Source organism: Solanum pennellii, chromosome 5 (assembly GCF_001406875.1).
Source record: "Solanum pennellii chromosome 5, SPENNV200".
NCBI lineage: Eukaryota > Viridiplantae > Streptophyta > Magnoliopsida > Solanales > Solanaceae > Solanum > Solanum pennellii.
Window position 1 is genome coordinate 35,153,829 of NC_028641.1, and position 14,455 is coordinate 35,168,283.

General features: G+C 38.9%; 2 protein-coding genes across 16 annotated transcripts in view; one reads left to right on the top strand and one right to left on the bottom strand.

The window, feature by feature from the left end:
* Window positions 1-267: 267 nt before the first annotated feature.
* LOC107020446 (serine/threonine-protein kinase TOR-like) overlaps window positions 268-14,455 on the top strand; it is a 34,391-nt gene continuing 20,203 nt past the window's right edge. For 11 of the 15 annotated variants that reach the window (XR_003578643.1, XR_003578642.1, XR_003578644.1 and 8 more), the window contains exons 1-3: window positions 12,347-12,576; window positions 12,704-13,079; window positions 14,283-14,377. Coding sequence is in view for 1 of the 15 variants with exons in the window: in XM_015220811.2 (XP_015076297.1) it covers window positions 11,640-11,664; window positions 11,841-11,980; window positions 12,217-12,339 (288 nt within the window). In the remaining 14 variants the exon portion in view is untranslated. Of the gene's footprint in view, window positions 428-704; window positions 854-11,509; window positions 11,665-11,840; window positions 11,981-12,216; window positions 12,577-12,653; window positions 13,080-14,282; window positions 14,378-14,455 lie in introns of those variants that run through there. The other 4 variants (XM_015220811.2, XR_003578641.1, XR_003578652.1 and 1 more) reach the window with 4 other exon arrangements.
* On the bottom strand, window positions 3,079-5,989 carry LOC107019450. The gene is made up of 3 exons (XM_015219949.1): window positions 4,855-5,989; window positions 4,697-4,795; window positions 3,079-4,571 (listed from the first exon to the last, which is right to left on the bottom strand). Exons 1-3 carry the CDS (start codon window positions 5,987-5,989, stop codon window positions 3,079-3,081), a joined length of 2,727 nt encoding a protein of 908 aa, XP_015075435.1.

A 14,455-nucleotide genomic window follows, 5' to 3' on the forward strand; every position in this document is an offset into this window, starting at 1 on the left:
AATTAATTTGTTATATTAAAGTTTTAATTTTTTTTGAAAAAACAAACTCATTGTAGCTATTTCGTATTACAAACATCCAACCCGTCAAAAAGATCAAAATTGTGTCCAAACCCACCGATTCAATTCCTGTAAAACGTACATATTTTGGACCATAATGAGGCCAATTACTAAACATTTAAATTTCTAAGTTCATGTGAGATTCGATACGGAACTATCATAGGAATGTTTATGGAAAAAAAATAAAAAATAAAAAATAAAAAAAAATTCCTGTAAAACCATTCAAACTCCAAGACAACATTCACAACACAGTAATCGAGAATTCCAACGTTCACAGAGGAGACTCCGGCGTCTGCCACTTCTAACGTTCATCAATGGTGTCAACGGCATTCCAGTCGTCTTCTTTCCTCCTTCACCTCGTACAGCAGGGGTTCGATTATTTTGCCATCTTGCTCTGTTTATTTTGAGCTTTCTGATTACCAGCACATGGACCTATTTGATCCACTTTATCAAGGGAATTGGGGGTTGTGGGAGGGTTAAGTCAATACCTGACTTCTCCACCTGCTGCTTTTAAAAATTATTATCCTGCAAATTTAGGTTGTTCATTGGTTTATAGAATTTATTTTGCTGACCATGGCCTTGTTAACCCTTGTTATTTTTCCTTTTTTGAGTTTTCCACTCATCCATTTGTTGTTTGTCCATCTCAGGTTGTGTTTCTTGCATTTGTTTTGGGTATTATCAACACTTGAAACACTGGCAGTCATATTAGCATTAATCTGTTGAGGAGAAGTTCGGGGAATTACCTGATTGCTGGCATCTGCAGTCTTCTTGCCCTTGATTTTGTTTGCAGCTTCAGGTTCTTTTCTCTTCTTGTAAACCTCGTCTCTTCTCTCTATATTACAAAGTTGTGTTATGTGACCTTGGTGTTTGCAATAAGAACAATACTCTAGTAGTACCTCATATTGGATGGCTTGCCATCTTCCCACAGTTTAGTCTTCTTCATGAAACCCCATCCAAACATGACATGGTCTTTCTTTCGTAATGTCTATATGCATCCTAACTTTTGCCTAAGACTACTGATAATTCCCATGATCCTCTATTAGGCTACAAAGTGGTTCACTATGAAGATGAATTGGATAAAGATATGCTACCTGTGAATGATCAAGAAGAAGCTTAATTAGGGTGTAGGCACTAAGGTTTAGAGTTTAGGCACTAAGGATTAGGGGTTTGGATTCAGGTTTTAGGGTCTACGACCTAAGATTTATGGTTTAGAGTTTACGATTTAGTGTTTTGATTTTAGGGTCTAGGCCTTGAGGTTTAGAGTTTAGTGTTTAGGGTTTATGCCATAAGGTTTAGGGTTTTACCCAATGCTTTTTGATTTAAGGTCTGGGGTTTTGGCGTTTAGGCCCTAAGGTTTTAGGGTTTCAGAGATTAGGGTTTAGGCCCTAGGGTGTAGGGTTTAAGGTTTATTGTTTAGGATTTAGGCCCTAAGGTTTTAGGGTTTAGGCCCTTAAGTTTAAGATATAAAGTTTAGGCCCTAAGGTTTAGGGTTTAGGATTTATGTTTTTTTTTTTTTTAGTTGAATAACCCTTGGAGGGGTAGGGGCTGAGCGACACCCCCAGGCCTTATCATTAATAACAAAAAACAAAATACAAGGAGGGGGGCATAGGCCTAACCTCCAATCCTAAAGTGGTTTAGAGTCGACTTCCCAAAAGAAAGTCAACTCCGTCCCGTACATTGAAAGATGAAACCAAAATACTAAGAACCTAGGAGAGGACTCCTCTCGTTACAAAGTATCTAGGAAACATAAATTAGGGAGACTCTCCCTTTACAAGAAAGCCTATCAACTAACTAACCTATACCCCTATTCAAAGTAGCTATATTATTTAAATATAGCTAAGTTGAAAAGGTACAATATCAAGGAGGATCAAAAATCATTTTAGTCTTCTTTCTTCTAAAGCTTGGCATATTCCCTAAGTCCATTTGGTAGTAGGCCAGTGCTTCTTTAGGAAGTTGATTGCTGTTGAAGTAAATTTGAGGGCCTGCTATGTTGTGGCTGTGCTTTGAAAGTGCATCTACTACCCAATTTGCTTCTCTGAAAATGTGAGAACATTTGAAGTTTTGAGTTTGCATGATAGTGTTTTTAGTCTTTCAAGCTGACTTGTAATACTCCAATGTGGGGCTGTTTTCTTGGATATCCAGTGTGTCACCAGTTGAGAGTCTAACTCAAGTAGAATATTTCTAAATCCTAGTTCAATTGCCCGAGTCAATCCAAAGAGAGCAGCCTCAATCTCAGCCTTGTTGTTCGATCCTTCTCCAAGAGGTGTTGAAAAAGCCATCACTAATTTGCCTTCTTTATCTCTGATGATGCCCCCAGCCCCAATCTTCCCTGGATTGGTGAGTGCACTACCATCTGTATTTATTTTGATCCATTGATCCGGAGGTTTAGTCCATGTTACCATGCACACTTTGATGTCATGGAGACACCTTTCACTCATTTGGATTAGGGCTGTCCAGCTAGCAGGCCAGTTGATGTGTGGGAAATTATTTTTCAGCATTTTGAATGTGTCTTTGTAGATGGCATACTTGACATGGCTGATATTAGTTGCTTTGCCCCCGTATTTGCATGCACACCTGTTCTTCCATAAATTCCAGCAAATGAAAATTGGTGTGGCTTGTAGCAACAGTCGATGGCTTGCATTTTTTGGCTTGATTGTCCACCACTGTTTGATCAGTGCCAGCAGTGAGGAATGATCAGCTTGCAGGCCTGCAGTTCCTGCAAAAAAATTCCACACCCTAGCTGCAAATTGTCTTGAATTGAAGGTATGATCAATGGTGTCCATGCCTGCTCTATCAAAACAACAAAAACAGTGTATTGGCTCAATGCCAAAGTTAGATAACTTATCATTGGTAGGGAGCTTACCCTTTATTGTTCTCCATAAAAGAAAAGAGGACTTAAAGGGAATGCATTTGTGCCATAAAAGAGAGATAAAGTGATTCTTATCCTTTTTGTTCCTGATTTCTTCCCAGGCAGAAGAGCAGCTGAAGGTACCCTGGCTGTTGAGTTTCCAAATAGCTTGATCAGGCCTGTGCTGTTGGTGAGGAATCCAGAATTCTGGATAGCTGGCTGACTGGTGCATGTTGCTCCAACTTGCTGCAATTCCATTCCCCATTTTCCCAAAAATCTGCAACTGTAATGTTGTTGAGTCTGTTGCTGCTGGTTGTATGCTGAGCTAGTGGCCCTGTGCCAAGCCAATTGTCCCACCAAAAGGAACAATTCCCAGCTTGAAGTCTCCACTGAATATGCTGCTCAACCTGCTGTCTATTAGATAACATATGTTTCCAATTCAATGACTCTCCAGTATCCCATTTCTTACTCACCGGATTTGATCTTTGACAATATTTAGCTCTCAAGAATTCTCCCCACAATGTTTGTTTTGTTCTGAAAATCCACCATTTCTTGAATTGGAATGATTTACAAACATCTTGTAAGTTTCTCATCCCCACCCCCCCTTCCTCATAAGGGTAGCTCAAATTTTTCCAAGAAGACCAATGGTATTTTTTCCTACTATTCTTCCATCCCCAGAAGAAATCTGCAATGAGCATTTGGATCTGTCTGATGATTGTAATTGGAGGGGTTACAGCTGATAAGAGGTGTATAGGCAAGGCCTTAAGGACATGTTTGGAAAGTACAGCCTTTCCTCCATAACTAAGTTGTTTTGTTTGCCAACTTGTAATTCTGGCAACGACTTTGTTAATAAGATCAGAAAAATAAACATTCCTAGGTCTGCCAACAAATAAAGGGCAACCTAGGTAAGTTATAGGGCCCTGTTTTGGTTTAAAACCTGTCAGCCTTTTAATTCTATCCCTAGTGCTATTGAAAGCACTAGAGTGTATCATAAAATGGCTTTTGTCTCCATTGATGAGCTGCCCCGAAGTCTTTTCATACTCCTTTAGAGTATTCATTAGGAGTTTCAAGGTTTTGCCTCTTCCGGAAGTGAAAAGAATTATGTCATCCGCAAAACTCAGATGATTCACTTGTGGCCCTCTCTTTTCCATGATGAAGCCATGATAGTCAGGATGATTGTGAAGCCTGTTGAGTGATCTTGATAATACCTCGGCACCTAAAATAAATAAGGCCGGGGATAGAGGGTCACCTTGTTTGAAGCCTCTAGTAGAGTGGAAGAAGCCATACCTTTTGCCATTGACAATAATAGAATACCAATTGTTGGCCATGATTCTCCAAACCATATCAATAAACACCTCATTGAACCCCATTTTCCTTAGAACCAGGCAAATGTATGACCAAGAAACCCTGTCATAAGGTTTTGCCATGTCTAATTTGATAATTACATTACTTCCAATGTTGGGTTTCTTGATTTGATGAATGATTTCCTGAGCGAGCATAATATTTTCAGAAATACTTCTCCCTTTCACAAAACCAGACTGATTGGTAGAAATCAAGGACGGAAGGATAGGACTAAGTCTGTTACTTACTAGTTTAGATATAATCTTACTAGTGAAGTTACTCAGACTTATCGGCCTAAACTCAGTAAGCTTATTTGGATTATTCACTTTAGGGAGCAACACAATACAAGAATGAGAGAAATACTTCGGAATCATTTGGCCACTGAAGAAGGCATGAATTACTTCTACCAAATCATTCTTGATAATGTTCCAGCACTTTTGAAAAAAGTACCATTCATACCATCAGGACCAGCTGCAGAGTTAGGATTCATGGAAAACACTACCTCTTTAAGCTCATCCATATCTGATAACTTTGTAAGCTGAACTGATCCTGATTGACCATTCTTGGAATGCATTCCAGGTTGTGTTCATTAATATGCTTATTCTCACCTGTGAAAATGGTATTGAAGTGCTCACAAGCCTCTTGAGCAATATTGTTCTCACCTTGTATCCAAACTCCATTTTCAGTGAGAATTTTGTGAATAAATAATTTCCTCCTCCTTCCCCTTATAATGGAGTGAAAATATTTGGAGTTGGTGTCACCATCTTTAAACCATTGAAGCTGAGTTTTCTGTTTCAAGATAGTGTCCTCAAGCTTGAGGAATTTGATATATTGAGCATTGAGTTCATGGAGAGTACTCCTATTTGAATCAGTCTGATCCCGGATGTAATTTTCTTCAGCTTCGTGCACTTGTTCCTCATACATCCTAACTTTTTGAAAAATATCCCCAAATTCATTTCTAGACCAAACACTAAGAGTATTTGATAATCTTTTCATTTTCTGATGGAACTTCCACATAGCATTACCTTCCACAGGTCTATCCCAGCAGTTTTTAACAGTAAGCATGAAGTTGGGATTATCAATCCAACAGTTGAGGAATCTGAAATATTTAATGTGGTCGATTTCAGTGGATACCATTTCCAATAGTAAAGGACAATGATCTGATCCCGTAGTTGATAAACGAGTTATGGTAGTTTGAGGCATCTTTTCTAACCATAAGTCATTCACCAGGGCCCTGTCTAGCCTCTTCCAAATTCTGTGATTAATGCCCCTCTTATTAGACCAAGTGAATCTGTGTCCACTGAAACCTATGTCAACAAGACCACAGGCTTCAATGACAACAATGAAATCCATACTCTTCCTCATATTGTAAGGTAGACCTCCTAATTTTTCATCAACCTTAGATATAACATTGTAATCCCCCACAGCACACCAGGGATTGGTATTTACTGAGGCATGCTGAAGCAATTTATCCCATAAAGGTCTCCTAAGGTACTCTTTGCATTTTGCATAGATAAAAGTACTAGTAAATTGGCATTGTAACTCATTGTGTTTCATGGCACAAGTAATTTGCTGTTCATCTTCATCAAGAATATAACAGTCAATATCACTGTTCCAAAAAACCCAAATCTTACTATTACAGTTACTAGTAGCATTAACCATGTTCAATTGCACTTTGAAGCTTTGAATATTAACACTATCTGAGAAAAGTTCCAGAATGGCAATAACTGATAGATGGTGCATCTTCCTGAGCATTTTGAGTCTTTCCAACACTCCTTGAGTGTTGATCCCCCTTACATTCCATATGATTGTACTAATCATTGGGATGATTTGGAGGAGAAAAGTCTGGTATTGGGTCTGCCTGCAGTGACAGTATTGGCATCTTGTTTCCTGAAATGGAACCTGTCATGTTGAAGGCCCCTTGGAGATAAGCATTGACTTTTGGTTACTTGTTGAATCTCATCCTCTAGTGTCTGATCATTATGTGGACTAAAGGCCCTAATAAGGGCCTCACTAGTCTCATCATTATCATCAGAGTCTTCTAGAGATTGGTTATCCCCAACCAGTTCATCTTCTGAGTTAATCACAGCATATTCATCCAAGATAGGTTCAGGACTAAACCTACCCTTTTGTTGCATCTTATCCGGAGGATCTGAAGAATTGGGAGTCATGTACTGAATTTGTAAGGGAAGAATATTCAAGCCTTGGTTATCATCAACCATTACAAATTTGTTACATAATTCTTCCCTTACTTCATGCTCTTGTTCCTTATCCTTGTCTTGCTGTTTGTTTTGCCTCTTTTTTGCAGCATCTCTTTTTTGTTTACTAGGCTTATTCTTACTCTTAGGAGTGTTTTCATTAACCATAGTAACACTTTGCTTCCCTTGGTCCTTGTCCTTCTTTTTTTCAACTTGTTCCTTTATTTTTTCTTTGGCATTCTGTTTCCTGTTGTCACTGTTCTGAACTTGCTGTTGTAATTTTTCTTTCTGTTTGTGATTGTTCTCAGCATCCTTAGGGGCTCTATGGTCTGTCCTAAGGTCATAAGCCAACCCCTCATGCATAACATGAGGCAAATTCCCCCCCTTTGGTATCCCCTTCCTGCAAGTTAGTGGCTATCTCCTGACACCCCCCATCCATACCTCCAGCAACTTCAGCAGTAATACCAGCATCAACATTAATAAACTTGGGGGTTTTGGGCTTTGGGAGAGATAAGTCAATACCTGAGTTCTTATTTTTGTTTTTATCAGCAACCTGCTGGGTTGGTGTCTTGTATTTATTTGGATTGTTCTTGACATGTTGATCAGTAAAGTTCCCATTTCTGGTTTGATTTAACTGATCTGCTGTTTTCCTGTTGCCCTCCTGCCCTGTGTGTTGCTTTTCCTGCTTTTCAAGAGTTGTAAAAATATTTTGAGTTGGAAGGATAGTTATACCTGCATTTCCTTGCTCTTGTTGGTGGCTGTCACTGTTTCTTTTCATTGGAGGAGTGATAGGTCTCCACACTGCTTTGGAGGTGATTTGTTCTTGAGTTTTTTGGTGTCTCCTCTTTTGTATTTGCCACTGTTCTTCTTGTATATCCTCTTGCTGCCCCTGCTCCTCTTGACTTTGTATATTTTTCTTTTGTTGTTGACCTGTCAGTTGTGTTTTTGCCTGATTCTGATCATCATTCTTCCCATTCCCTCCCTTTTGATTGCTGTTTGATTGGTTTGCTGTTTTTGCTGTCTCTTCTTTAGCATTCCTCCCCTGTTCTTGTAAATTTTCAGAACTCCTTTCTTTGCTGTTTTTTCCCAGCTCCAGTTCATTTTTTTTCTTTATTTCCTCATCTCTTCTTTTGATTGTGCACTCTTCATCCTTGTGACCTTGGTGTTTGCAATAAAAACAGTAACTAGGAATCCCTTCGTATTCAACTTTTAACCATCTTCCCTTGTTGGGGTTTGAATGTTTGAATCCTAGCCAAACGTGGGAAGGTCTTTCTTTTGTAAGATCCACCTGTATTTTAACTCTAGTAGTGCTGCCCCTAGTTCTTTGAGATGTAGGTGAGTCCAAGAACAACACTTTCCCAATACTTTCCAAGATGGTTGTTAGGAAAACATTGTTGTAGCAATGCCAAGGCAGGCCTGGAATAGACACCCAAATAGGAACAACCGGTGTTTCCTCTTCCGGAGTAAAATCAGGGGTCCAAGCTTGTATTCTCATAGCTTGACCTTCAATGTTCATTTTCAGTTTTGTCCAAACGGTTTGATAATCAAGTTCATTATCCAGGTCAATGTAAACGTGCCTAGAATTGTAGTGTGTGATCTTGACACCTCCCATCAGTTGTGTTTGCAGAATAAAGCTTTTCCTAACTTGTTCCATTCTAGGCATAGTGTTAGTAAATTTGCCCACAAGTGTATATTTACAAATCTCCGCTAATTTAACATAGTAATCATTCTCATCAATAAGCACAGCCGGAAATCCTTGTCTAGTCGTATGAACAGGCTCATTTAATGTAATAGGAGTATCATTTTGCGCCTGATTGTACCTCAACCTAGCAGCAAACGATTGTATCACTGTGTAGGGGGTAGGTTCAGCATTTTGCTCATTTTTGTTGTTTTTATTAGATTGTTGGCCCTGTTGATGGTTATTTGTATCTCTAGTAATGACCTGATCAGCCTGGCCAGTCTATTTGTTAATACTATCAGTTTGAAGTTTGGGATCATACCTTGAAAAATTATTGGAGATTTTGGGGAAGTTGGTGTGATACTCCTCCCTTGCCCTGTTAAGTTGATTATCAGAATTTCCTCCCCCTTGCTTATAGTTGTGCTTGGTTTGATCATTTTGCTTCCCACTATTCCCTTGTCCTTGATCTAATTTGGCTCCTTCGAAGTTCTTCTTTTCTTTCACAGCTTGCTGCTCGTACCTATCTGATTGATCATAGTTTTCCTTAACTTGTTCATGCCTTTGCTCAATTGCTTTCCCTTCTCTTCCACCATTGTCTTGTTGGCTATGCATCTTTTGAGCATTACCTGCATTAAGATTAGGAGTTAGGTGTGATGAGGTACCTGTCTTGGCAAAAGAAAAATTGGAAGTTCCTGTTGTTGATGCTGCTGAGTGTGTGGCCATGTTTTCCTTGTTATTGCCCTGTTGTTTGTTTGAATCTTCCCCTTGGTGATTGCTGTTTCCTTTACTCATTGTTTTTGCTTCAATTGAGTGAGGAACAATTGCAGAGACATCTCGTTCCTCTCCTCGAACACCACTCGAAGTGTCCCCTGCACTTTCATGTCGTCCAGGATGAACATTGGACTTGCGATTGGTGGAGGGTGATGGATTATTGTTGTTGATGATCCCACTATTAGGATGATTGACTAAACCTGTTACTTGAATGTTTAGGGCCTGAGAGTCAGGCTCTTTCGACGAACGTCCATTGATTCCGGCGATTGGAGCTGAAGCGTCGCCGGAATTCTCGCCGCCGTCGATTCCGCAGTCTATCTGCTTCGAGACTTGGCTGAGAGTTGCCTCGTCCTTGGGGGAACAAACCCCAGTGGTCAAATCCTTTCGAATTTGACCGGAAGTGGCTCGAATATGGGTGCGCAACTCCGGCGATTCCATCGCGACTTCTTCAAAAATCGCCTCTCGATTCTGGGCGATTGGGACGGTAGAAATGGGTAATTTTTTGACTTGTAGTAGATCCTGATGAGGGGAATTCATTCCCCTACTTGATTCCTTTCGATTCCATCCAGAAATCCTTGGGGAAATATTTTCGCGATCTTCGACGAACACCCCTTCAACAACAGCAGGTTCCATCGCATCTTTCACCTGCAATTTCGAAGCGTTCTGAGATTGGTCTTGGAGCGTGCTATGCTGGGATAAGGAGCCTACGTGAAGGCGCTCCTTTTGGGTTTGGTCCGGCGGCCATTTGACGGCTGCCAGCGGCCCACGCGCCGCTGCGGCGCTGGGCGATTGAGGTGATTCAGCCGTTGTGAGAGAGAGCGTGTGCGAGGAGAGTGAAAATCTAGAGAGAGAAAAATTCTGGAAAAATGGGGCGCGATGGATTTATGGTTTAGGGTTTAGGCTTTAAGGTTTAGGGCTTAGGACCTAAAGTATAGGGTTAAGGGTTTAAACCCTAAGGTATTGGGCTTATGTTTTAAGATTTATGGTTTAGGCATTAGGGTATATGGTTTAGTGTTTAGGGTTGAGGCCCAAAGGTTTAGACTTTGATCTAAGACTTAGGATTTAGAGTTTAGGGATAGATTTTAGGCCTTAAGGGTTAGGGTTTAGAGGTTACAGTTAAGATTTCAGCCCCTACAGTTAGGTTTAGGTTTAGGTTTGGGTTTGGGTTTGGGTTTGAGTTTCGGGTTATGGGTTTTAGCAGTAAGGTTTAGGGTTTAAGGATTAGGCTTAAGATTTAGATTTTGTGGGTTAGACCCTAAGGTTTAAGGTTTTGGGTTTATGGTTTAGGCACATGGTTTAGGGTTTAGGCTCTAAGGTTTAAGGTTAATGATATATGGTTTAGTATTTAGGCCCTAAGGTGTAGGGACATTAGATGAGCATATGCATCTTCTTTTTTTCTACACTTATTTTGGCTTTTTAAAGTGGACGTTTCAGTAGAAGTAAAACGTGGTTTATGGTTTAGGCCACATGGTTTAGGGTTTAGGCTCTAAGGTTTAAGGTGTATGATATATGGTTTAATATTTAGGCCCTAAGGTGTTGGGACATTAGATAAGCATATGCATCTTCTTCTTTCTGCACATATTTTGGCTTTTTAAAGTGGACGCTTCAGTAAAAGTAAGACGTGGTGCAACCAAAACTCTTACAAGATTGATACCTTGTGTTCATGTTGGTGTATAAGGGACTAAAGGGAATGTTTCTAAGTGTCATTGTTTCCATTTGATTGTTTGTTTTCTTATATTCGCTTGTGCATCACTTGAAGCTTCTTTTGGAGGGTCTGATTTTTCTCCTTCACATTAATATCAATCAGAATATATGAGACTTATTTTCTTCAAATCAATAGATAACAAATGAAACGACAAGATCTACTGTTTGTCAGTTTTGATGTTGGCTCTAGTGAGTACACTCTCAGATATCAAATTCTGACCCATATGTATCTTCACTCAGACACATTTATATAGAAGTGAACCTTGAACTTTGATTTATTGCCTTGGAGTGTATACTAATTGCAGCTTCTGCTTCCTTTTACTGAAGGTCATCCACTAATTTGACACAAATCGCTGGAAAATGCTGAATCAAACATTAAAGTTTAAAATCATTAAATTAGTGTTTCAATTTCAGTCAACATTGCAAGATTTTTTCTCATGTCTGTCCAAACTTCATTTTGAATGCAATTCCTTTCCTTATGTCATGAACAATTGCAAGACGATTCTACTATTCCTGTTTTCGAGTACTCATGGGATTTTAGATTATCGTTTTCGACCTAATCCTTTCTATTTTAATACTTAAGCAGACTGAATTGTAAGTTATTGAACCTGATAAAGGCTTTGTACGATGTAATTTCTGCAATACTTTCTTTAAGTTTATGTTGATAAATTGTGGGTGCTCCCTTCCATACACAGGAACGAAGAAGAGCTCAGGAAAGATGCTATTGTTGCACTTTGTTGACTAGTTCATGCTCTTGTAGAGGACTTCACCATTTTTATTCCTTCTATTCTTAAGATTATGGTTAAACATAGGTTGCAGATCTGCATTGATTTTTTGGGTTCTCCCTATCACTACTATGACAATATAAAGGCTTATACTAAATTTGTTCTTGATAAGATAATTTTTGTGTAGGTCAATGATTGCAGCAGATTGTGTACCGCCAGTGAGGCTTATCAACAGAGTACTAAAGATGATTGGGCAGAGTGGATAGGCATTTCAACATTGAACTTTTGAAAGAATCACCTAGTCCAGCAATAAGAACATGTACAACACTGGCTCAACTACAGGTATTACCTCTTCAACATCCTCATCCTTATCAGGATACCTTTATCTCAAAAAAATAAATAATACAAAACCTCTGTTTCATTGTTCATTAGAAAAAGAAACAATAGCTTAAAGACTTTCTAAAAAAAAGTAAGCGCTTCTAGTTGTCTTACTTTTTTCTAATGTTGAATGTTTGCAGCCTTTTTGTTGGGCGAGAGCTGTTTGCTGCAGGTTTTGTTAGTTGCTGGTCACAACTTAGTGAGGCTAGTACGGAGTTTAGAAATGACATTTTCTTCTCCAAATATCCCACCTGAAATTCTTGCTACACTTCTTAACTTGGTTAGTTTTTCCACATTTTTCGATTTTGAAGATATTGATACATATTTTCTCACGAAATTTTTCCACCTGATGTTTTCAATTTGAGAGATTTTAGCATCTTCAAGGTTAGCTATTCTATACTAGAAGAAAAGCACCTATACCTAACAACTATTATTAAATCTGCAATAAAAGAAGTTGTTGTAGCACCTCAACAAATTGAATGGATTTTTATAAATGTGCACTTTTTGTTGTTGCAGGATGGTGATGCTGAATATTCACTGCTTGTAAACTTGAAAAGGTTGAATGATCTTCAATTGTCAAGGCGAATTTCCATCGAAATCTTCCATAATGATCTTGCACAGACTGTCTCCAAGGCTTAGCTCGAGTGGAAAAAGGGGATGAATTTGAGTCTTAGGTCGCAGGTTCAAGCCCACACCATGCAAAGTGAAGCCTGATATTTAAGTGGAGAAGGGTAGAGGGGCGGGTCCATTATCCACTGAGTTTAGAAGGCTATGATTGGTCCAAAGGGTGGGCCACAGGCGGATTTCTCGGTTATCAAAACAAAAAAGGAAGATCTCGCAGAGACTTTTGCGAACTCTAGAAGTTTTGATGATAGGGTGGGTATACTGTAGTTTGAAAAATTCTTTTTTTTTGTAGTTTTGCCAACACTCCACTTCTTTCGCTTACTGTTTAGGTTATTGGAATTCAACTTCTTAACACACATTTGCATATTTGCCGTGATAGCTCGCCAATAGGGATGGTAGTATTTTCTTGAATGACGGGCTCTTGAAGATGAAGTGCATTCTCCAAATTCCATAGCACCTCACCCATAGATGGCCTGTGCACCAGATTCAGCTAAGTATTTCACTGCGTTTCTCCAAAGTTGCTGAAGGAATCTGGTCTTACTTCGCCCAGAATGTCGGGATATATGATATGTTCCAGTTGTCTTTTCTCCTGCAAATGCATTGCCCAGTCAGCTAAGTTGACCTGCTCCCTCGGAAGAGATCGATCTCGGGCAGGCCTAGCACTTTAACTTCGCATAAAATGGTTACCATTGGAGGAAGAAGGATGCTGATGAAACTGTTAAAGAACTATTAAAGACACTCACCAAAAGGTGAAGGTATGCTCTATTGTCCTTAAGCTCACTTGCTGGTAAATTAGTATCTATTGTTGGAGTTGTGTATGTTTTTCTGATGGCATATTTAAAGCTCTGTGGTGAAAAGATGAGATAGCCTGGATGTTGTTTTTGTTTGATTAAGAGTCCTTTTTCTTGATTTTTTTCCTCAATTTTAATAGTAAGTCATGGATAGAGTTAGATGAAACATTCATTTTTTAATAAAGAGTTATGTACAGTCGTTTGAAACATTCATCTATAGTCCGTTTCTTGATTTTCCTAAAAAGAGATTGAAATAGAACGGAAGCAGAATGCTACACTTCACATTTGGGACATTTATTTTTATTGGGATTTGTGTGGAAGAAGACCAGCAGATATCTAAAGTCTTTCTTCTGTTTCAGCCTTAGTGGATTTTTTTTAAGTTTGAGGATTGTACCATTTTATTGCTCTCTTTATAATATATTTTTGTAGCTTACTTATTAGCTGCTGATGCAGTTCCCAAGGTTAGGTGTATTCTCTTTTCAATTAAGAGAATATAGGAACTTCAACTAAGAATAAATTAGGATAAGAAGAATTGCTTAAGTAAGTATGTTGCTACATGGGCTCTACGAAGGAAGTGTTCGGGTTAGGAGCATTTTCAATAGGTTTCTTTTGTGTATTTGTTCAATGAGGCCTGGGGTCTTCCATTTCCAAAGACTGGATCTGGCATTTGTATTTTCACATTGGTCTCAACCATGCTCTCCTACCAGTCTTGCAACAGTATTAAAGTATTGGTGCAAAGAGATCGGTCCTTCACTTGCTAATCGTTCATGAATCTAGTTTTTTCAAGATCTAAATTAAATCAATATAGTGGAATGGTCAAATCAGCTAGCTTAACCTTTCCATTTGATATCCCTTCCCTACCAGTGATTATTCCATAAGAAATACTCAATCCTCTTTGAAAAGTCACTTCAGTTGTGCCTTCCCAGTCCCAAAAAAAAGTCATTTCAAATAATCCTGCTCATTGAAGGTGACTCACATCCTATTCAAGGAATGAACCATCCATCAGAAGCTATACTAGTCAGTTTAGTTTTGTTTTGTTGTGCTTGCTTGCTTGAATTCCTCTTTACTCTATTCTAATTATATTTTCACTGTTGAATCCTTTTTGTGTATATCTATTGAGATGATTTACACATGCTGATGATAGGATGTTCATTCCTTTATTTGCAGATGTTTTTGAAAGTCTTGGAGCACCTTTGAATGTTGCTAAACCCACAAAAGATTCAAGTGTGGCTATTTTTTGACTAGGAGCTGTAGGCCTTATTGTGAGTATTCTTCACATTGCAAATAACCTTCTTGTTCTGTTTTGTTTTTTAATCCATACATATGTTAATCTTACTAAT

What these genes read in the sequence shown, in the direction of transcription:
- LOC107019450 (XM_015219949.1), bottom strand. Translation starts at nt 5,989, where the DNA reads ATGCACCATCTATCAGTTATTGCCATTCTGGAACTTTTCTCAGATAGT. An exon ending in CTTCAATACCATTTTCACAG is followed by an intron (nt 4,796 to 4,854) that starts GTGAGAATAAGC and finishes ATGGTCAATCAG; the next exon opens with GATCAGTTCAGCTTACAAAG. An exon ending in TGGTCCTGATGGTATGAATG is followed by an intron (nt 4,572 to 4,696) that starts GTACTTTTTTCA and finishes TGCTCCCTAAAG; the next exon opens with TGAATAATCCAAATAAGCTT.